The sequence below is a fragment of the Parambassis ranga genome, chromosome 5, assembly GCF_900634625.1.
Source record: "Parambassis ranga chromosome 5, fParRan2.1, whole genome shotgun sequence".
NCBI lineage: Eukaryota > Metazoa > Chordata > Actinopteri > Ambassidae > Parambassis > Parambassis ranga.
In genome coordinates, this window is record NC_041026.1 from 6,411,506 (window position 1) to 6,432,515 (window position 21,010).

The following is a 21,010-nucleotide window of genomic DNA, read 5'->3' on the forward strand; positions in this document are numbered from 1 at the left end:
TCTCTTACATTCACACATGCAGAAGTCCCTTCAAAAACACAACAAATGACAAAGTGCAATGTTAAATGTGCAGTAACTCCTCATGGCATCACTATAATATGTTACAGATGTTTTACAGCAGAATGTCTGTCAATTCTGACCCAATAGTGACTCAACAAATCATATTTTTGGTTGATGACGGCTAACATGAGCTTTGGATAGTCTGTCCACATGGAGGTTATCCTAGGTCTAGGTTGTTTAATTTGAATAATTTCCTAGTTAGAGCATATGGTAAACGACTCAAAAATGTCACAACATGGATTTGTTTTTCCTCAGCATTCTTGGAAAAGCTGAAAAAAAATGTAACTTCAGAGTTTAAAGTCACTTTTTAAGTGTGATTTAAAAACAAATGATAATTTGGACATCAAATTAGGGATTCTCACCTTAAATTCTAAACAAAATAGTCAGACCTCAATAATATTTTGACAGATACCATGATCCGGTTCAATAATAAAAAAAAAGAGAATATAAATAAATAAATGTTAAAGAATGAATTTCTTATCACCCAGTAGAGAAGCCCGACCTCCAGGGTGGGAACTAATGGAAAGCAAAATATCAGAGAAAAGCTTTAGCTCAATGCTGGTTTCACTTTTCTCATCACAATTAAATACACTTGATGTTGTGTACTAATAAAACCAACAGGAAATCAGACAGAAATGAGAAAAAATGTAAACGTTAGGCTAGGTCTACACGATCCTTCATATAATAACACTAATGTTTGGTACCAACAACCATTATGTAAATGAATGTCACAATGCATGTGATTCAGCCATGCTCAGTGTACCAAAAGAAGAAGAAGGTTTGTAGTGAAGAGTCCTCTGTAGTCTCACATGATGACCCAGATACAGATGCATGATGGGAGCAGAGAGGTCTGCAGGAGTTGTATTTAGTGTCTCATCCTAAAGACCAAGGCAGCTGCTTCACAGGCGTTAATGATTAACAGGTGCTGTTACATCAGTGCAGGTGCTCGGTCTGCCTGACTGCAGGCCTGGGTGAACATGCAGAGGTTTAGTGTTACCCCTGATTGTCTTCCTGTCTCTGTGGGGAGTCACATTAGATGCACCAAGAAGAACAGCTCCAAGTTTGGAGCCAGAGCCTGAGAGTCTGATCTCTTTAGAACTGAGGGGACGACTGCTCCGTGTTAACAAAGTAGGTGGTGAGCTCCCCTTTGCCCTTCACGTTGACGACACCTCTCAGGGTGACGGAGTATCCCACGCTCTGGACCATCTCGGCCGTTTCCTCCGTCACCTGAGGACACAGAAAATAAAAGTAAGGACCATGTTACACCTGTAACACATATGTAACAGCATCAGTGTGACGTTCTGCCTGTTTTTATGACCTGTATCTTGTCCAGCACTCCTGTGCTGTCCATCCTGCTGGCCACGTTGACAGAGTTCCCCCAGATGTCGTACTGAGGTTTGTGGGCTCCGATGACTCCTGCAATCACTGGACCATGGTTTATCCCTGCAAGGAAAAATAATTCACATCATCAGTGCTTCCTGAAACATTTTTCATCAGTAGTTATTAAAATGAATTTATTCACCGATCCTGAGTTTGAAGCTGTTGAAGGAGTGCGTGTTGATGACCTCCAGTTTTCCCATTAGAGCGATGGCAAACTCCACCATGGAGCGCACATGGCTGTAGGACACCTCCACCTTCTGTAGGTGGAGCCAGAGATCAGACACAATATATATATAAGACAGGTGCAGCTGTCAACTTGACAGATATAAACGGCTGAATATAGGACCTTTCTTTCATCGCCTGAGGGTGAGTGAGTCAGCCCCGCGGCGGCCATGTAAGTGCTGCCGATCGTCTTTATCTTCTCCACGGAGGAGAATTTGGGCTTTGAGAGCAGCTGCGTGAAAGAGAGAACATGGAATGTCAAAATGTCCGCACCCGCTGACAGTAATCGAGGGCCTGTTCTTCCTCATACCTCATCAAAGTCAGCTATGATTTCATTGAGGAAGCGCAAACACTCCAGACCGTCCCTGTTGGCGCTGCTCTCGCTGTAAAACTCCTTGAACTGAGGCACTGAGGCGAACATCACACACACGCAGTCATATGACTGACTGTACAGGTCCTGAGAGGGAGTTAAAAAATATATTAACATGTAGATATGAGCACTGGTTTCTGATGGGTTTTGTTTTATTTACTTGGTTTCGAACAGCTTTGCCCATGAAGAAGGAGGCGACGTGAAGCGGCAGGACATTCTGGAGGAGGAGCTTGTTGACGTTCTCCATCGTCTCCATTTCTTCTCTCTCCGACTGGAAACAACGCTCCAGGAGGAAGTCTACTCGACAGCCCAGCTCGTCCTGACCGAGTTCCGATGCGCAAAAACAAATCAAGCTTAGTTTAAACTTACTTAAAACACACATAAAAAATACACACACACACAAACACACCTGTCGGGCCAGAATGAGGCAGACTATATAAAAGATGACCAGCCAAATCCCAGACATGATCTGAGGGTCCTTCAGCACACCAGGCCTGTAGACACAAAAACACACATATCCATGGGTCTGACAGTGTCTTATGTCACCCACAGAAGAGCCTGCACCCCCCCACCGGGGAGGCATCTGTCTACAGCACGCTGCTGAATAAATGATGGTGATGTGAAACTCCAGACAAGGATTCAAAATCTGGCCTTTTGAGTGGCAGATAAAAAGCAGGAAACTCAACACTTCAGACGGGTCGAGGCGGACTGTGTGATGACTGAGCAGAGCGCTCAGTGAATGTGGAAAGTGTCATTCTGCAGCCTGTGCAGACACAATAAACACTGTATGGGATGATGCCATAGTGTCGTCATGGTGACTGTGTCCATGAGCACAATCTAATATGAAGATAATATGACGTACAGGCGTATTTACAGTACTTCAAGGAAGAACTAGTGACTGACCAATCAGCTTTGAGTGCAGGTGTTTCAAACCTCATCCTGTTAAGTCCAGCTTCTAGACCTGGACACAATAGGAACTGAGTAGAAATAAACAAAACAGTGCATCCACAGTGGATGCATGTGGTGTTACTCACATGGAGTCATTGTGGTAAAGCAGGTTAACAAGGCAGCGGGATCTCGGAGCGTAAACGTGGAGGAACAGGGCGAGGTAAACCACCACAGCCAGTGTCAGAAGCAGGGCCTTCACAGACATGCAGATCCTGATGAACACAATCACTCCCAGCATGGCCAGCAGGCAGCAGTACAGGTAGTACTGGTAGTTGTTTTTTAAACAGAGAGAGATGTATGAAGAGATTAGGTCTAAACTTACAAATGACAAATATATATAAGAAGAAAACATGTATTCACTCACAGGCACAGTGTAGAGCTTGAGACCTTCTAGTTCAGTCTTGTTAGTGATTGAAGTGCAGTTTGTTCCTGGGAGGAAAAACTGGAAAGAACATAAAAATGTTGGAAAGCAGAAAAAAACAACAGCATAGTTTTATGGAGTGTTTTGGTTTTGTAGCTGTAACAGCAACAAAGATCTTACAAAGTTGAGGATGGCCATCAGCAGAGTGATGAGCACACAGAGGGTGACCACAATCAGGCGCAGCGCCGCCCTGGTGGAGACGCCACGGGACAGCCCAGATATCCACTGGACACTCAACGGCATCTTGGAGCGCCATTTCTGAGAAAGAGACACACGTTTGAAGCTTCGTACACAGTGGAACGATTGTCTCCTGCCCCCTACTGGCAGTGAGAGTACTACACAAACACTGTAGCTATGAGATTTCTCGAAACAAATAGCTTGGATTGGAACTTTGGATTTGGACAACCTTCACTATCAGTTGTATTCTGTGATATACATGTACACTAAGCTTTGTTAAAGGTAGGATAGGAGATTTTGAAAACTCCTCTCTGGTGCACAGAGCAGGAAGAGAGTGACAACCAGCCAATACTCTGCGCAGGGTCCACCCAGAGGATTGGCTGATGTTTTTAGCGTTTTATAGCTTCCACAGATGATTCATATTCTTCGTTTTAATGTGAAACTGCCGAACTAATTGATTGTAAGAAGAAGTTACACTAATTTAACAAAAAGTGCATCAGAATGAAATCTCCTACCCTACCTTTAAAGGTGAAACATCCATGTTAGCTTACCTCCAAGTATCCAGTGAAACTGATGGACAGCAGCAGCACCAGCACAGGGAAGGTCGCACCGTATGATACCGCCATCTCAAAGTCCCTGGAAGGAGTAAAAAAAGGCAGAAAGAACACATTTTATTTGTGGATTTAGTTTAGAAGGTATGAGCTGAACATTGCAGTGATTGAAGCGCTGCTCACTTTTGAGAGACGAGCATCTGGACAGCGAACACGGCGACAAAGATGAGAGCTATGCAGCTCATGGAGTGGTGCAAACCCTTCACCTCTGACAGACGGAACTGAAACAACAAACAATATATCTGTACCATACACTGCTGTTGTACACACACACTCAGACATGAGAGTGAATCTACCTGTTTCTCCAGGCTGAGGTCGTTAAACAGAAGAGTCAAACAGTTGAGCTTCTTCGCTCTTCTCCTGAAGCATCAGAATTCACAGAATAATCAATTCAGTTCTCCACAGTTATGAAGACTTTGTTTATGTATGAAAGAAATCTCTCTCACCCCGCTGTCTCCAGAGTGTCCAGTGATCCTCGAACACCACTATCAACAACCAAACTAGGACAAAATGAGAACATGTTATACACAGATACACTGTGTGTGTGGCGGCTCCTGTGAATTAAAATAAAACACTTACCAGTTTGGGTTGTTCTGACAGGGTTGTCCATCCTGGATCAAACACACACATGTTAGATACATTCAACAATCAGTCTGTACACACTAATATGAAGGGAGTACTTACTGCAGATGGCTGAGACTGGTTGTGGACCACACTGGTGGGCATGACGGGCTTCTTGGAGTGCGTAGCATCGGGGTTGCTCAGGTCAGCGAAGGGGTGGATGGTCTGCCAGTCACGGAGGTAGTGAGACATCCGGACAGACGCCCGCTGCCTGTTCTCCCCTGATGCCAGAGTGTTTGCCTGAAATGAACACACAGCTTAATCACTTCTTTAACTGTACTGAGACTTTTTTTTTTTACAACAAAACATCTACACAATACCTGTTTGGGCCTCCGGGAAATTCGGTCTGGCTTACGGGGGTCAATCACCAGGTATGTTTTTCTTCCTTTAAGAAGAGAATCCCGACTCCCACCGTCACCGTCCTCCACTTGGTACGCCGCATCCAAGTGCTGCAGGGTCTCCTCTGTGATGTGAACTCGCCTGGATTTAATTACAAAAACAAGATAATCTATTATTTTATTTAACCTGGTTATAGTCAGTAGATGACCGCTCTCTTACCATCTAAGCCACGGCCACCCCTTATTTGTTATGCTTTTATTTAACCTGGCTATACTTCCTTATTTCCTTGTCTTATAGATCACTACACAAAAGAACCAGTGGAGGCAGAAGAAGAAGAAGAAACAAAAAAGAAGGAAAAGAAACAGATGAAGAGGAAGAAGACGGAAAAGGAGAGCAAAACAGAGAAGAACAAGCGCATACAGAAGAAGATTTCTCACCCAGGAAGCCCTCCAGACTCCATGTGGTTGGCTAAGGTAACGTCGTCCGACCACACGTCATACTGCCACTTCTGCAGGCCAATCACACCGCTGAGCACGTTACCAGTGTGCACGCCTACACGCATGCTGATCTCAACCCCCGTCGCCTCTCGCAGTTTACTACAAGATAAGTTCAACAAGATTCAATCACTCCGTTTGATCCACACAAGCCCCCAAAAACAGGCAGTTAGTGAATACAGTGTGTGTTTTCTGTGCTTCTACACTTTGCAACAGGGATATGCAAAACGGTTTCAGCTGTAGATTAAACAGAAGCAGAATGAGGAACTTATTCAGAGCACATCTGATGCAAATTAGGAGAACTGACTCGCTTTATTCCAGAGATCAGGTGGGAGGATTCATTCCACACTGCAGTGCTGTCTGGGGATTTAACCTACTACTACTACTGAAGCGATTTGAGATACACAAACCTGATGGCATCGCACATGTCCAGCCCCATCTGAACACAGTTCCTGGCGTGGCTGGGAATGGGGTCAGGCAGACCGGACACACAATAGTAGCAGTCACCCAGGATCTTGATGCGAAGACACCCATTATCCTACAGATAGAAGGACACACAGAGACAGAGTGAGCCTCAGTGTTCAGTCTGAACGGCTCTTTGTGGTGATGTTTTCCTTCGTATTTTCACCTTTGCAATGTCGTCAAATTTGCCAAAAAGCTTGTTGAGCACAGCGACCAGCTCTTCAGGAGAGCAGGTACTCGCCAGCTTTGTGAAGCCCACGATGTCTGCATACAGGATGCTGCACAAACACACACACACACAACTGTTAGACACATATTCTTATGCAGATTGTGTTGTCACTTTTATGTGTTTCTTTAAATACCCTGTTTCTACCTTCTATATGTTGAAGCAGTGCCAAAAAGTAAAGGCAAAAACAAACAGAGACTATTCGGGGCGGCTTCATCTTTGTTTTCACAGAGACGTGGATCAGCTAGTCTACCTCGCCTCATTTGCTCTGTGCAGTGAGGTGGTCTTAGCTGATGAGCCTGGTTTCTAGTTTCTTCTCATCACTGGTAGATTGACTGTAGACTGCCACTGTTTTTGTTTCTCACTCTGCCTCTACACTGACACAAATGTGGAATTGTAGGACTTCACCATAAACACAAACGACCTTCTTTTGGAGTGAAATGAAAACCTCCGGCTTGGACTTCAGTCCTCCGCGGAGAGTTAAAGTTATGTTAAAACCAGCGTTGTCCTCACCTGACGTCTCTGTGCTGCCGTACGTACAGGCTGTGAAAGTTGTTGAAGTTGGATTCGCTCCTGTTGCTCTCGCTCTTGGGCTTGGACAGCCTCTTGATCACCTCGGTTTTCAGCTCCACCGCGATGTACCGCGGCAGCACCGACAAGAGGAGCTGCTCCTGTTACCATGGAAACAGACAGGATGTTAGGTAAACTGTGTGTGTGTGTGTGGAGAAGGTAGGTGATGAGTTTTTTTTGTGTGCCGGGTCAGTGGACTTCTGTCATTAAAGAAACAGGCGGCCATGAAAGCCTCCTTGAAGCGGTGCCATGTTTACTCAGTGGCTCACGTTTCATCTATTTGTTTACCTGCTCTCAATAGTGTGCATGTGGGTTTGCCTTCCCTGTTGCTGCCAGGCCTACAGACAAGTGAATGATTAATCTATTGCCCTAATAGGAAGAAAAGCATACAAGCTGTCTACGTAGAGAGCTCTGTAATGACATAACGATTTTCAATTCAGACTAAATGAGACAAGCTGTGCAGGGAAGATAAAACGTGGAAGCGGTGTGAGCTTAACCTGCTGATATTTCCTTATTTCCTTCTGGGAGCGTATGGCGCTGAACTCCTCTCTCTTCTGACTGGATATCCTCAGGTCGTGCTCGGTCATCCACAGGTGAAACACACCGACGCAGTTCACACACACAAACAGCACAGCATTCGCCACCAGCTGAGAGCAAAACCAGCAGGCATGGAAATCAGATACATTTGAATTTATGTTGATCTTTAACAATGACAAAAAAAAAATCATTTGCATTTTTTCCAGAGAAACTGCTTACAAACCACAAACATCTGAAGTACACGTTAGTTTATGCCACATTTAGACATACAGATTATTTGCAAATTTTTACCGACCTTTACAGTTAAAGTATCAAATTTACCCGACAACAGTAACAGGAACTATTTTTGATGTGAAACTGTACCTGCGCAGCCAGGTCTGGTGTCTCCGGGCTGGTGATGGAAACATAGACACTGATGATGATGATGTGTGAAACGCTGGTTCCGATCCCGACCATGAGGGCCCAGGCCAGAGAGAGAGGCAGCACGGTGTACACGCTCAGAGACAGGAAGAGAAAAAATGCCACCTGAGGAGTGGAGAGAAGAAGAGTTAGACATAAACAGCTACGATAAAAGCGATTATTTCGTTTTCTTTTTGGCACATCCTCACCTGTTCCCATGTCGTAACAGGTCCGCCCGTGAAGATGAAGACAACGGCGATGACGTACAGCGTCCCCCAGACGAAGAGGGCTAGTGCTCCTCTGCAGCGCCTCACAGTGGCCAGCCAGGGGAGGCAAATGAGCAGGAGGGTGCTCAGACACAGAACCACGCAAACCACAGACAGAGCGCCCACATGGACCAAAATGTTCTGTTTAAAAATGAGATGGAAAAACTGTAACTTTTCCTTCATAAGAACAATGTGAACACTGAACCCTAGAATCCATCGTGTATGTTTGAATCTAGGCTTAAAATCTGTTTGTGCCCAGTCACAAAAACGAAAAACAAATTGATTATCAGAGCAGCTAGGAAGCCATCACTGACTCACATTTGACCAGCAGTCACATGACAAAAATTCTGCTGTTTGTTGGTCTGTAGCTGATTTAGAGTAAAGAGTATTATACAGCACAAAGATATGTTTCAATCCTCTCTTGTTGTAGCCATGATCGTTTCTGCTGCAGTGAACAATGAGCTCACACTGACAAGTTCAAAAGGTTCATTTAAAAGCAGCACTTGGTCAATGCTGACAGAATAAAAGCAGCACTTCACATTAACATGCATTGTCCTGTTCTGACACACAAACACCTGTCTGCTTCAACACTCCAGGCTAAAATTAAAATGCTTCTATTCATCAGACATGAAAGCCAGGCAGGGCTGCAAACAGATGGGTGCAATGTTCCTGATCCGCTCCTGCCAGTTTAAGTAAAGGTATTTATCATTTTTTCTATGTGAGGGTTTTTTGAAATATAGGTCTCGTTAAATGTAGGTTAATACTGATGACCTATATATTGTGCAGGAATGTGAAGTCACATTTACTTCTCGCCGTCAAAACCAGAGCTGAGCTGAGAGCTGAGTCTCTTATGACTGCTCAATGGGCTTGTAGCTGCATTTTGCTGATTTACACAGATTTGCATCGTAGAGCTGACACCATCACTGCATCGTCACGCATTAAAGAAAATGCTTCACATTCTCCTTTTTCAAGTTCAGGAAGGAGCTGAGCCTGGAGGCAAAACTGTGGATTTACCTGTCAGCCCACATCGCTACCTTTCATCACAAGTTATGTCTCTGGGTACATCTAAGCAGCCCAAAAAATACTCCAGACTCCTCCAACCCTCAGTGCTAACATCACTGCTACCGTTGGCTAAACTTGGAGGTCAGAAAATGACAACAACCTTGAACAGGAGCAACACAGACAACATAGAACTAACTAAAAAAAGTTAAAATATGCCCTATTAGGCTGCTGATTAAGCTAAGTGATATTGATTAATTATGTCACCTTAACAATATAGAAACACAGGCAATGAATGGACAGTAAAACCATCATAATTCCCAGCAAACCTAGGGGGACTGAGCATCCCTGCCCCCCCCTGTTACTACTGCATCCATGAAACAGGCAGCCAATCCTAGCAGAGGACATGCTTAACTATTATTATTGTACACACTCACCCTTCCAGTGGTGGGAATGAGGATGATGATGGCCACACAGAAGAGCAAAGACAGCACCAGTCCGGACAGCGTGGCCGGAGTCTCCTCCACACACCGCAGGAAAGCCCTGTGGACGGCCTGATAGCAGCAACACACCCCCTCCTTCACACTCCGCCTGGACCGGGTGCTTCTCTTGTCATCGTCTCGATCCTCCTCCTCGCCCCACCTGACATCCATGCTGCCCCGTGTTTGGTTGAGTTTGGTAGAAACATCAGCAAATGCAGGCGAACTACCACTGAGGGAGTTTTCCTCCTTCACCTCAGCGGTCAGGGCTGATTTAATTTCATCATCTGGGCTGGCTTTGGTGATTGTGTTAGACTTGTCTAAAGTGGATTCAGACAAGTTGATGGGAGACACAGAGCTGGTCTTTTCGAGCTCTGATAGCTCCATATCACAGAGATCAGCGCTGAAACTGCTGCAAGCGTAACCCGGGCTGGATTTTGTGCTGCTGTAGTCTGAGTCGCTGTAGCTGTTCATCGGTACTGACCTGCCGTTTTCATTTGGTAGTTCATCACAGGATGATCTGACAGAGGCATCGTGATCCGTGCTGGGCTGGGTATCGCTGGTTCCCCTCAGCAAAGAACTGGTCTTAAGGGGTTCAGGGGCCTGTGTTGTTTTCACAACACCCACCTCTACTGAAATTTGGGATGCACTCAGTCCTGACTGGCTACTGAGAAGTTCTGGGCTTTTTTTGTCCTCCCCCTCGCTGGAGATGACAACAATATCCGGGACTAAGGACACCTGCGACGCTTCTTCGGCAGGCCTCACCGGGTCCTGAAATCCTTGGGACACATCTGGCATGGTGACCTGTGGGAGTGTGAAGGATTTCACAGTCTATCGACCTGTCGCTGTGCTTCCTCTGGCTGTCTGACAGCTTGTCTACATGATAAACCTCGTATCCTGTCCTCCGCGGGTCTTGTTTGTTTCTGTAAATTGGCTCCTTTGATCTAAGGTCCCAGAAATCGGTGATAAGGAATCTTAAACTGCATCTCCTTCAGTGAGCACTGGTCCATACTGAGAGGAAGAAGAGTCTCCCTACAAAAAAATACAACACAATCAGAGTAAACAAAGCTGCATTGTGTTAGTGCGACAGCCAGCCCTGTGGTTTTAATGCCACTTTATGACAGACTTCTTCTAGTCATTTCCCCATTATGCAAAAAACTTGTTGGTCTAGCTGCAGGCTCTTCCCCAGTAACACACACACACACACACACTGTTCAGGTGTGTACTGGAATGATATGCAAGTGACGCACCCAGCGCACATTTAAAACATTTTTTCCAGTCACCACCTGCACTCGGTGATTTTACTCTGTGTGACAAAAACAAAACCGTCCGATCAGTTCACCCAAATATCACCGCTGCCTCCCAGCTCCATGGATTTAATCTGTCTCCTCTGCTGCAAATACATATCTGATTTCATTAAAGAAAACGTCATGGAGGGATTAACACAGTAATTCATCTGATTCATACCTCTCACCTGGAGCGACCGGCCCTGTGTAGCAGGTCAAATTAAAGCCGTACCCTTTTACATTAAATGACATCACTCCACGGCCGGTGTGTGTGTGTGTCTGAGGCTGAAAACACTTCTGTCACACTATGTGGTAAAGACAGAGAGTTTACTGTGCGATCCACTGGTGTCCTTTTTCCTGTATCTGTTGGTTTCACTACTCCGTTCTGCTCGTCTGTGAGAAGGGTTTTTCCAACACTTTTACAGTCAGACACAGTTCAGGAACACTGGAGGTCTTTCTGTGTACATATTGGTATCATGATTTTGTATCTTATCCTGTTTCTTATCAGGTTCAGATGTACGTATAGGTGTAAACGTGCTTAAAAGCTGTATTAACTTACAAAGGCCGACCTCGCAATAAGGTTGATCCAATTTTATGGATCATTCGTGAGTCCTAAGAGTCACTCTGCACGCCGGTGACAGTTATATTTCTTTTTCAGGAGCTAAAACTGGCAGGTAATCAAGTTAACCTGTCTGAAGACAGTTTTAGATGCTTTGAAATTGAAATCTCGCCGATGTTTTGTGACGATAAAACTAGAAGAACATAAGGCCACACTTCTCCACTGTGTTTAAGGATGATCCAAAACCTGAATAGTATTATGACCATGTAAATAAGGATGTTGTACACAGCTGTGCCTCACTTCAGGGGCCTTTGTAGACTGTGAAGGTCCCACCAGGCTGGAGTGGAGGTCTGGCTTTTGGAGGATTTTTAAGGTTTTCTCACAAAAAAAACGTAAATTCATGTTGTCAATTCTGCAAAACCTGATTTGTGTGTAAAAAATAAGTAGATACGGATGGAAACAGATCATTAAAAGGTTATTTAAGCCTAATAATCATCAAAAAAGTGAGTTTCCTGGACAGAATATGGTTAAAAACTGAAGTTTTAACGTCACTTTTGTGTCAACCTGACTGATAATGTGCTGATTTATCTATAAATACTGATGTTGTTAGCTTAAAACGTCTGAAAAAGGAGGTGAAGAAAGAAAAAAGACAGATATTCTTACCTCGCTGTTTGCTAGCATCCTCCTCTTAACTGTTAGTTAGATCTTTATCCCCTCTTAAACGTTCAGCTTCCTTCTTTATTCTCTCACTGTTGTCAGAAATAAGTGTCAACTTCTGCGGCTGAAAATAAAATTAAAGAAAAAGCTCTAAAATGTGCGTTTATCGTTAAAATATACAAATTAAAAGTCCGCTGCGCGTTTCTTCTTCTTCTTCTTCTTCTTCTTCTTCTTCTTCTGCTGCGGGCGAGCCCGTGAATGCGCGAGGACCAGAGGTTCGAGACAGCAGCAGGTGGAGGGAGCAAGGCGGGAGGGACGGCGGGGACGCGCACGCACGGACGCAGCGAGTACGAGCAAGAGCGAGAGCAGCGCGCTCTGTGGTCCAGCAGCAGCTCTGCAAACAGAACGGAAGGTAAACAGAGGAGAGAGAGAGGCAGGGATGCAGGAGGAAGGACGGGTCAAAGGTCAGAGCGCATCTGCTGACACACACACACACATAGTCTGACCCATAAGCAATCATTTGTGTAGTAAAAGACAAAAACAGGTGCAAAAATATAATATATTACACATATATATATTTAAAAAGTGCAAACAGCAATGCACAAATGAATGTATATTGCAAAACTTAGGTTAAAAAGAGTGCACTATTATTTACACATATTAAATCATATGTTCTTTAAATGACTGACTGAATAAATGACCTGCAGTACTGTCTGAGTTTGTCTCTCCTGTCTCATTTACTGTTTTTTAAACGCGGCCGCTTTATTGGTGTAGTAATATTTCTCTATATTGGCAAACAATTTTACAACATTAGCAAACATGCACACTCGTCCTGCAGCGTGGACGCTGCAGACACTTCCTTTATTGCCTCGTGAAGATGAAACCGGCTGCTGAGATCTAGCACGCACTGATTTCATGTTCTACTAATTAAAGGCTAAAAGCCAGACGTCAGAAATCTAACGAAGATGATGTTTGTCTGTAAAATACAGTTTTTGTGTCAGAAATACTAACTTAGCTGAGTTACTAGCTGACGCCAAATTAGCCTGTTAGCATGGTGGGGATAGTAGCCTGTTAGCATCAAGATAGTAGCCTGTTAGCATGGTGGGGAAAGTAGCCTGTTAGCATCAAGATAGTAGCCTGTTAGCATGGTGGGGATAGTAGCCTGTTAGCATGGTGGGGATAGTAGCCTGTTAGCATGGTGGGGAAAGTAGCCTGTTAGCATGGTGGGGATAGTAGCCTGTTAGCATGGTGGGGAAAGTAGCCTGTTAGCATCAAGATAGTAGCCTGTTAGCATGGTCAGGATAGTATCTTAAATGGCAGCAGAGAATGTTTGCCTGTTCACAGCATGAAAAGATAGCTAGCTTACCCGTATACCAAAGGCTAGCAAGCTACTTTCCTAGCCAGGTTGCTAGCGTACTGCAGATCAGCCTGTTAACATTCTCAGCATTGTTGCTAGTGCGCTAACGAGGTCACCAGGTGCACCATGTGGAGACCAGCAACAACACATCAAGATTAGATGGTTTGTTTCTTAGCTAGGTCTGCTTAGGAAGCTAGCTGTGCAGCTAAGTAAATAGCTTAGCGCACCTCTTGGTGTGAGGGGAAGCTAGCATTTTAGCCAGCTATCTTCATGCTGTGGGAAAACATTTTTTGTCTGCTGACAATTTAAGAATGAACAAAACAATGTTTGTAATTCATGAAAATGTAGTTTCTGTAATTTCATACTGCGTAACATAAATGTTAAGTTTATGCTTTGTACTGTGGCATTAATAGCTAATTATCCTTTGTTTCTCTGTTATGCATCATGTTTGTCGTGTTCAGGATGTTCCTAAAATAGATGTGCTGCTGTCTATTTTCTCTATTGTTACGGACCTCACCGGACCGGTTTCATATGCATCTATTTTCAAGAAAAAGCGACGCCTCACTCCTCTTCTGTGAAGTCCAAAGAAAGCAACAAGTCAGCCTGCATTCAGGCCCTAATCTCTGCCTTTTCCTGGATAAACACAAATAGATCGTGTGTTATCAACCTATTGCAAACAAAATATCACAATAGTGAAAAAGAGGAAGCGGATGAAGGCAAGGAAATCAGAGAAATACAACAAAACAGGACGGCGTAGCAAACATCTGACAGGAAACGAATCCTATAAACACAAAAAATGTGGCAAGACATGAACTCAAAGGGATAAAGCTCCAATTTAAGTGTTACATGAGTGTTTTTTTGTAGCAGCCTGACAATACTGTGGCACGACGTCATGTCACATGTCCAGAAAAAAGGTGAACCCTGACCTCTGGTGGACACTGTGGTGAACAGCAATCTTAATTTATTCCCAGTTTAATGAGGTGTTGCTGAGAAACTACAGCTCATGGTGCAAATTTAAGTAGATCTGACTTTAAAAAAGGCTGAAACACAAGCTATCATTTCAAGAAATACTTTATTAAGGTCTTAAAATGTACAAATATGCACAATACAATCACAAAGATACAAACATATTTAACTATGTTAAATAGAACTTGTGAATGGCCATATGTGGAAACACACTGTAGATAAAACAGGTTTAACTTTGGTCTTAGTTTGCACCATATATGATTTCAGAAAGCTGCAGACATGAAACTCCTGGTGAATAAAAATAAGTTAAAAATATATATATATATATAAAAGTCCAAAAGTCATATTAAGTGGAGGTTTGATCATGCCTGCTTATAGTTTTAAGAGGATTTTAAGAGAAACACATTAAAGAGCCACGCTAGCTAGCAGCTCTGATGCTAATTGGCAGCAGACATCGGCAACAAAGCTAAAAAAAGAGCATTGTTTTTAGCATTGTTAGCAGACTTATTATGATAACATCCTCACAATGCTAACGGCCTTGATGCGATTGGTGTATTGGTAAGGTAATATTTAGCACTCCACACACAAGTCAGAGGCTAATGAGAATGTCATTATTTTTGCTGGTGTCTAAGTCAGTCGTATTAGGGAAAACATTAGCATCTTTTTTACCAAATGTTTCGCCTGCTCTTTCCAACCATAGATGTAAAGTTATGCTAACATCCTCACAATGCTAACAGGTACCGCATTGTTTACAGTGTTCACATGTTAGTTTTAATTGCATTAGCAGGCTCCTAGGAATTTCATTTGTATTTCCTTACAATTAAAAAGTACTGGCTACAATTGATCCAGTCACTGATCCACAAGTCATTTTTGAGTGCCAGCTGTTCCTGAAATGCTGTCAGGTTATGCTAACATCCTCACAGTGCTAACATGTTTACTGTATTCGTTTGTCATGCTAAAAAATGTCACTAAAGCCATCCAGGGTAATAGGAATGCTGGTTGAAGTCAGCTGGTGACCAATGGAGATAATTACAATCACCTATCTCAAGAATTTGGTCCTCTCACCTGAAAGCTATACACAAGATGCTAAAAGAGAAGAGCGGGATGCCAGAAGCCCACTTCCTATGAGTCGTCGTCTTGATCACAGTACTCACTTTAGTGGCAGACACAAGACCTCTAGTCCTTGTGGTGCTCCAAGATGAGATCGGACAGCACATTGATGTCCGTCTCTGCCGGGTGACACTGCAGCACCAGCGTCACCATGTTGTCCTGACCTGGGAACACCTGACAGAGCCGCTCTCTCAGGTCAACGGTTTCCTGGGGACTTCTGTCCACATTGACCGCCCTCCCAGGTCCTGTGGTTCCATGCTGCCTGTGCTGCTGCTGCCCCGCATCCCGTCCTTGTCCACGCCCTCTCCCTCTACCCCGCCCACCTCTGCCTGATGCATCCAGAGCACCCCCTAATGTTCGGTCACGGAAGTTCAAGACCTCCGTTTGGGAGCGCGGCTGTTTAGAGGTAGGGAGTGCAGTGGCTAAGCCGGCAAAAGTGTGATTTCCTGGATCAGGAGTCCTGATAGGGACAAGGAATTAGTAATTCACACAAGCATGGGCCAGCATTCAGATTGATGCAGTTGGTTTGCTACCTGTGGTCTGAACGTAGAAAGTCATCCAGATGAGGCCCTCCTCTGCCTAATGGGTCATCAGGGACCATGAAGAGATCCCCAACAAACGTGTACTGAAGCAGCCTGCGGAGGCAAAAAGAGATCAGGAGGTCAGGAGACAGTAAATCAAGACAGGATTTGTTTGATGGGGCACCATCCTGACCAACTTCACCTCTTTTTGATGATGTCCCTCCACACATGCGACTCATCCAAGAGGTCCCTGAGGTTGTCGTTAGTTACAATCACACCATCTGTCTGCTGTGCAAGCTGTAGTAAAAATCTGTGGAGGGTGGGTGGAGAAAAGAGGGTTAGGAAATACCTGGGCTACTTACCCTCTGTGACCCTAATCAATGCTGTTTCAAATGACTCGCTACTGCACCTAGTGGTTCAGAGCAGTCTTACAAGATGCTGTCCAGAGGCAGCTGACACACGGGGTCAGTAGCTGTGTATAGAGTACCTGTCATCATACGAGCTAATCCTCTTGCCCTGGACCTCTCTGGAGGGGGTGTAGGAGAGCAGGCCCAGCTTCTGGAGCTCTGTCAGATAATGCTGCTCTGAGAGACAGGAACAAACAACACTATGTTTAGTCTGCTGTGAGGGGAAAACACACACACACACCACAAGGCCACATGTGTCCAGCCCTCTCTGATGTTTCTCAGAGTACAATATTCTCCCTCTGCTACTGCACATGCATACAATTAAAAAAAAGGTAATTTTACAACCACAACAGGTCCACATATTTGTGGAGGATAACTCTGGCACAGGATTATTTTTTTTTACCTTTGATCTTGGGGTCGATCTTCTGTCTCCACTGTGGAAGCAGAGCACTGATGTAGCGATGGCCTCTGTCCCAGAAGTGCTGCACAGCCAGAGCGATTCCTCGACACGAGAAGAAGTGACCCAGGCCGTGACTGCAGAAGATACATGCAGAGGTTAAGGAACCCGAACACAGGAATCATCTTCATTGATGAGGACAACAGTGCAGTGAACAGAGCACTGTGATGGTAACGGGGAAGACTACATGCTGAAGACCTCAGCCGAGATGGAAATCACTCAACAAACAACCTCAACAAACTCATTTAGAAAAACAACCTCTTAGTAAACAGGTTTGGTCTATAGATATTCCCACCTCATGGCCACGTTGCTTGCATCAATGATGATCGTCCTCAGCTTCGGGTTACCAGGCTTATCGGTAAGCTTAAGGTCAAAGGTGACCTGCAGGCCTTCCAGGAAACGCTGCTCCCCTGTCACCGAAGAAGAAGCCGGCGTGAATCTGCGTCTTTCCCTCGCCCTGGTGGGAGGTGAGTTCTTGGCTGGGTAGATGGTCTTTGTGTTGTCATGAGTTTGCTTGGACTGAGTGGGTGGATTGAACCAGTAGACTGCTTGGTCCTGCTGATTGTCAAGAGGAGGAGCTAGGGCTGAGGGATAAGTAATCATGGGTGGCCCTTTGACTTCAGGCAGGACGGTTTGTGACTTTGAAGGCTGATGTTGCTTCGACTGAGTTGTATTCATCCAGTCTAACTGTCCTTCCTGATCAGAGCTGCACTTTTCTGCAAGCATGAAAGTAGAAGTAGCTCCTATATTGTCAACATCCACCGGTCCCATTTTTGGTTCATCTTTCTCCAGCACCACGTCATCCATCTCCCGGGGTCCCTCCCTGATGGCGTCCTGGTTCCCTTCCCGCTGCAGCTCCAGTAGCAGCTGGTGGAAGGATCCATTAGGAAACATGTTGTAGACTTTAGTTACATTCTGCTCGGCGTACCCGCAGCTGGCTGCTGCTTTCTTCACCACTCCAAGGACAAAGTCCTCTTCTTGTCCTGCCATCAACACCTCTGTGTCTGAGCTTTCTGATGCTCTAACCTGCTCTCCTTCCTGGACTCCTTCCATTTCTCCATCTCCTACCACAGTTGTTTGGTCTTCCTCTCTGTGCTCCGTCTCGCAGGGTCGGTTCCCCTCCCTCTGATTCAGAGCTTCTTCATCTTGGACAACTAGATGATTTTTCTGCTCCTGGTCACTGCGATCCTGCTCCTGTTGAACCAAGTCCAGAATTTGAGATGCTTCTTTAGGTCCTGTTCTGGCAAGGACTTGTTTCACAACATCCTCTGTGTATCCCATGGCAGTGAAGAACTTCAAAAGCAGAAACTCCTTGTTTCCTGTTGATAACGGCACCTCTTCTTCCTCAACTCTGGTACCTAAAGTTGCCAGCTGCTCCCCTTCCCCCACCTCCTGTGGAAAATGCACAAGTCTCTCTTCAGCACCCTCCGCCCTCCCTCGGGTACCTTCAGGGGTGAAAGAAGACTGGAATAATGAGTCTTTTGGAGGATTATCGATCCCTTCAGCCCATCGATCTGGGACTATGTTTTTAGTGGGTTTGTCCCATTGGCCCTCCTCGGAGTCCCCTGTATATACATCAGGTGGACTTGATCCAAGCCCTGATTCTTTCACCAAATCCAGCAGGATTTCCTTCACTGACCCTGGGAGCACAAGAAGATCCAGGATGTGTCTGTCCTCCCATTTCTCCACCAGAGTTTTGAAGGCCCTGCGTGAATCCAAGGATTCACCCGAGCCCCTGTCTCCAGCGTCAGGACGTCTGGACTGTGTGCCCTCATACCTCTCCACTAGGTCCGTAATCAGGGAGTACGCCCGCACCACCGGCTCAGCAAGACCTGATATGAGCAGGAACTCTGGAGAGCCCACCTGGTTTTATGTGAAGGAAACAGAAAGACATTCATTAGTTAGTTTTTAGTATTTTTTACCGAATATTTTTAATTGACAGATTACAACAATCTCAAGTTTAGATTCCTTTGTGGATTTTATGGTTAAATACACAGATATTTCTACAAATATGTGTTGAAACAAAGAAGAAGAAATGAAAAATAAGGTTACAAGAAAGCAGTGAAACCTTCCTGAGAATAACTGTGTTGTAACAATTCATGTTAAAAATAGACTAAAAAAATCCCAGTGACAACATGGCAGACTTTCAACGTCTTTTTGATGACGTAACGCCATTATTAACTAATAATGTGAATTCATTTCATTCATTTAACAGAACTGTAGTTCCATTATATTAGTCAGTATTTTAATTATTAGTCAATATCAGTGTTACGTACGAGGCTGATGGTGCAACGGTGGAAGTGATTTGGGGTTTCATTTTATTCTTTAAAGCCTACAATGTATTTCTTTGTACAGTCACTCAGACCCTGTTCACACTGGGGAAGTTAATTCGGCTAGAGTGGGATTCCGGACTGATTTCGCTCCACCTCTCAGAGGTGGATCTAGGCAGATTGGCTTACAATCCAGCTAACGACGTGAGCTGTATGTAAACAACCGTCTAACTACGACAGCTTTTCCCCGAGTTTATATTCCACAGGGCTACAAAGGAATAAACTGCCTTTTGAACCGCAAAAAAAGGAAGGAACGAGTGAGTGACACAACGCATGCGCACATGCGGTCCTACCGTGGCCTGACTGGACTCTGTATATTACAAGGCGCCACCTAGCGGTTCGGAGGACAACAAACAAGCCGGATTAAGCCGGATAGAGCGCGGACACGCATGTGGGATAGCCAGATTTGAAAACAGGTCTGAACGTATCCAGGCTATCTGGATTCAATCCTACTCTAGCTGGATTGACTTTCTCCAGTGTGAACGGGGCCTTAAATGCAACACTTACCACAATATGTGCTGAGGTGTTTTTGATCAGGCTGTCCATGAACAGACCTCTGGCTCCACAGAAGACGCAGTGAAGGACGCTGGGATACAACACTTCCTGCTGCTCCTCCAGGTTCACGACTCCTTTTACAAATAACTGAAAGACGAGCAGAATTTTGTGTCATCAATCGATTTGTGTTTTTTTTTTTATTTTAAAACAAGCTGATGGTGACAAATCCAGGAAAGGTGGTTCACCTTTGCAGCTTTCACGTCGCTGCTCCGCCCCCGTAGTTTCAGCCATATCTGACCGCTGTTGCCGTGGGGAAGGTCGTCCGCCCCGATGCCGAACGTCACCCTGAATATCCGCTCCACGGTGCCGTGCAGGGAGGTCAGAGCGCCCTGCAGCATCCCGGCACATGTAAACTCATCCTCCACCTCGGGATCACTGCCACCTCCTACATCACTTCTTTCACCGTCCATCCAGGCGTCTTATATTGGCGGCAGAGTCATGAACATACTGTGGGAGACATTAGAGCATCAAATGATCATCAAATCAGGGCAGTGCAGAGGCAAACACACCTGGACACACATGTTATGTAACATAATGCACAAGTTAGCTTGGATGTACTGCATGCTGTAAACAAAGCAGATCACTTTAGCCAGTTTGTTTGTGGGATATCACCCAGAAAATCTTAAAAAGAGTTAAAAAAAAAAAGTGCTGTCAGGGCAACTTTTAGAGCCGCCTGCAGGTGGCCATTTTTAGAAACAAAGCTTAGCTTAAATTCTGACGCATCAGATTGCTAGCTGCTCCCTGCTTTCACATCCATCCACCCACGTCACACCCGGTGCCTGACTCATGCCCCACCTCTTTGCTTATGTTGGACTTTGTTGCTGCCAAGATGGCGACAGCTAGGGGCCTCCCATACAGACTCTAAGCAGCTGTATGGAAACCTGGGGGGGTGGAACCTGTACAAAGGTAAAGCCAGAGTATCAAGTGCTGCACAAACATCCATCCACTCTGCAGCTCCATCAGCTGTTATTTTCTCCATCTTTAAACTAATTAAATACATTATCTGAAAAAATATGGAAAATGACCACAGATGCTAAAAACTATCTGATCCATAATCCAGCTGTGGGTACATTAATCTGAGAGGGACTTCTGGTTTTTAGTTGAGTGGGTGTCCCATCCACTAACATGGGGGGAGGCGGGGTTTATGACCTTTATAGCCTCCCACAGCCCTGGCCAGGATCCCAACAACAAGCCAACAAGTACAAGAAGGACTAGTTCACAGAT

General features: G+C 44.9%; 2 protein-coding genes across 2 annotated transcripts in view; both read right to left on the bottom strand.

Annotated features, from left to right (window-relative positions):
• The window catches only part of LOC114435852 (adenylate cyclase type 4), a 25,256-nt gene continuing 4,246 nt past the window's right edge, over window positions 1-21,010 (bottom strand). Inside the window, exons 2-27 of the mRNA XM_028405777.1 lie at window positions 12,090-12,323; window positions 9,540-10,613; window positions 8,047-8,244; window positions 7,802-7,963; window positions 7,399-7,548; window positions 6,845-7,002; window positions 6,272-6,383; window positions 6,054-6,181; window positions 5,587-5,745; window positions 5,131-5,290; window positions 4,874-5,050; window positions 4,769-4,800; window positions 4,636-4,689; window positions 4,486-4,549; window positions 4,313-4,410; window positions 4,130-4,214; window positions 3,522-3,659; window positions 3,345-3,422; window positions 3,067-3,245; window positions 2,442-2,526; window positions 2,193-2,351; window positions 1,973-2,119; window positions 1,787-1,894; window positions 1,583-1,697; window positions 1,379-1,503; window positions 1-1,287 (exon numbers count right to left, since the gene is read on the bottom strand). Of these exons, the coding sequence (XP_028261578.1) occupies window positions 1,153-1,287; window positions 1,379-1,503; window positions 1,583-1,697; window positions 1,787-1,894; window positions 1,973-2,119; window positions 2,193-2,351; window positions 2,442-2,526; window positions 3,067-3,245; window positions 3,345-3,422; window positions 3,522-3,659; window positions 4,130-4,214; window positions 4,313-4,410; window positions 4,486-4,549; window positions 4,636-4,689; window positions 4,769-4,800; window positions 4,874-5,050; window positions 5,131-5,290; window positions 5,587-5,745; window positions 6,054-6,181; window positions 6,272-6,383; window positions 6,845-7,002; window positions 7,399-7,548; window positions 7,802-7,963; window positions 8,047-8,244; window positions 9,540-10,379 (3,846 nt within the window). The 5' untranslated portion in view covers window positions 10,380-10,613; window positions 12,090-12,323 and the 3' untranslated portion in view covers window positions 1-1,152. The remainder of the gene's footprint in view (window positions 1,288-1,378; window positions 1,504-1,582; window positions 1,698-1,786; window positions 1,895-1,972; window positions 2,120-2,192; window positions 2,352-2,441; window positions 2,527-3,066; window positions 3,246-3,344; window positions 3,423-3,521; window positions 3,660-4,129; window positions 4,215-4,312; window positions 4,411-4,485; window positions 4,550-4,635; window positions 4,690-4,768; window positions 4,801-4,873; window positions 5,051-5,130; window positions 5,291-5,586; window positions 5,746-6,053; window positions 6,182-6,271; window positions 6,384-6,844; window positions 7,003-7,398; window positions 7,549-7,801; window positions 7,964-8,046; window positions 8,245-9,539; window positions 10,614-12,089; window positions 12,324-21,010) is intronic.
• Window positions 14,494-21,010, bottom strand: part of khnyn (KH and NYN domain containing) — a 7,037-nt gene continuing 520 nt past the window's right edge. The window contains exons 2-9 of the mRNA XM_028405793.1: window positions 19,972-20,233; window positions 19,739-19,873; window positions 17,197-18,764; window positions 16,848-16,978; window positions 16,525-16,621; window positions 16,240-16,347; window positions 16,050-16,151; window positions 14,494-15,976 (exon numbers count right to left, since the gene is read on the bottom strand). Of these exons, the coding sequence (XP_028261594.1) occupies window positions 15,583-15,976; window positions 16,050-16,151; window positions 16,240-16,347; window positions 16,525-16,621; window positions 16,848-16,978; window positions 17,197-18,764; window positions 19,739-19,873; window positions 19,972-20,196 (2,760 nt within the window). The 5' untranslated portion in view covers window positions 20,197-20,233 and the 3' untranslated portion in view covers window positions 14,494-15,582. The remainder of the gene's footprint in view (window positions 15,977-16,049; window positions 16,152-16,239; window positions 16,348-16,524; window positions 16,622-16,847; window positions 16,979-17,196; window positions 18,765-19,738; window positions 19,874-19,971; window positions 20,234-21,010) is intronic.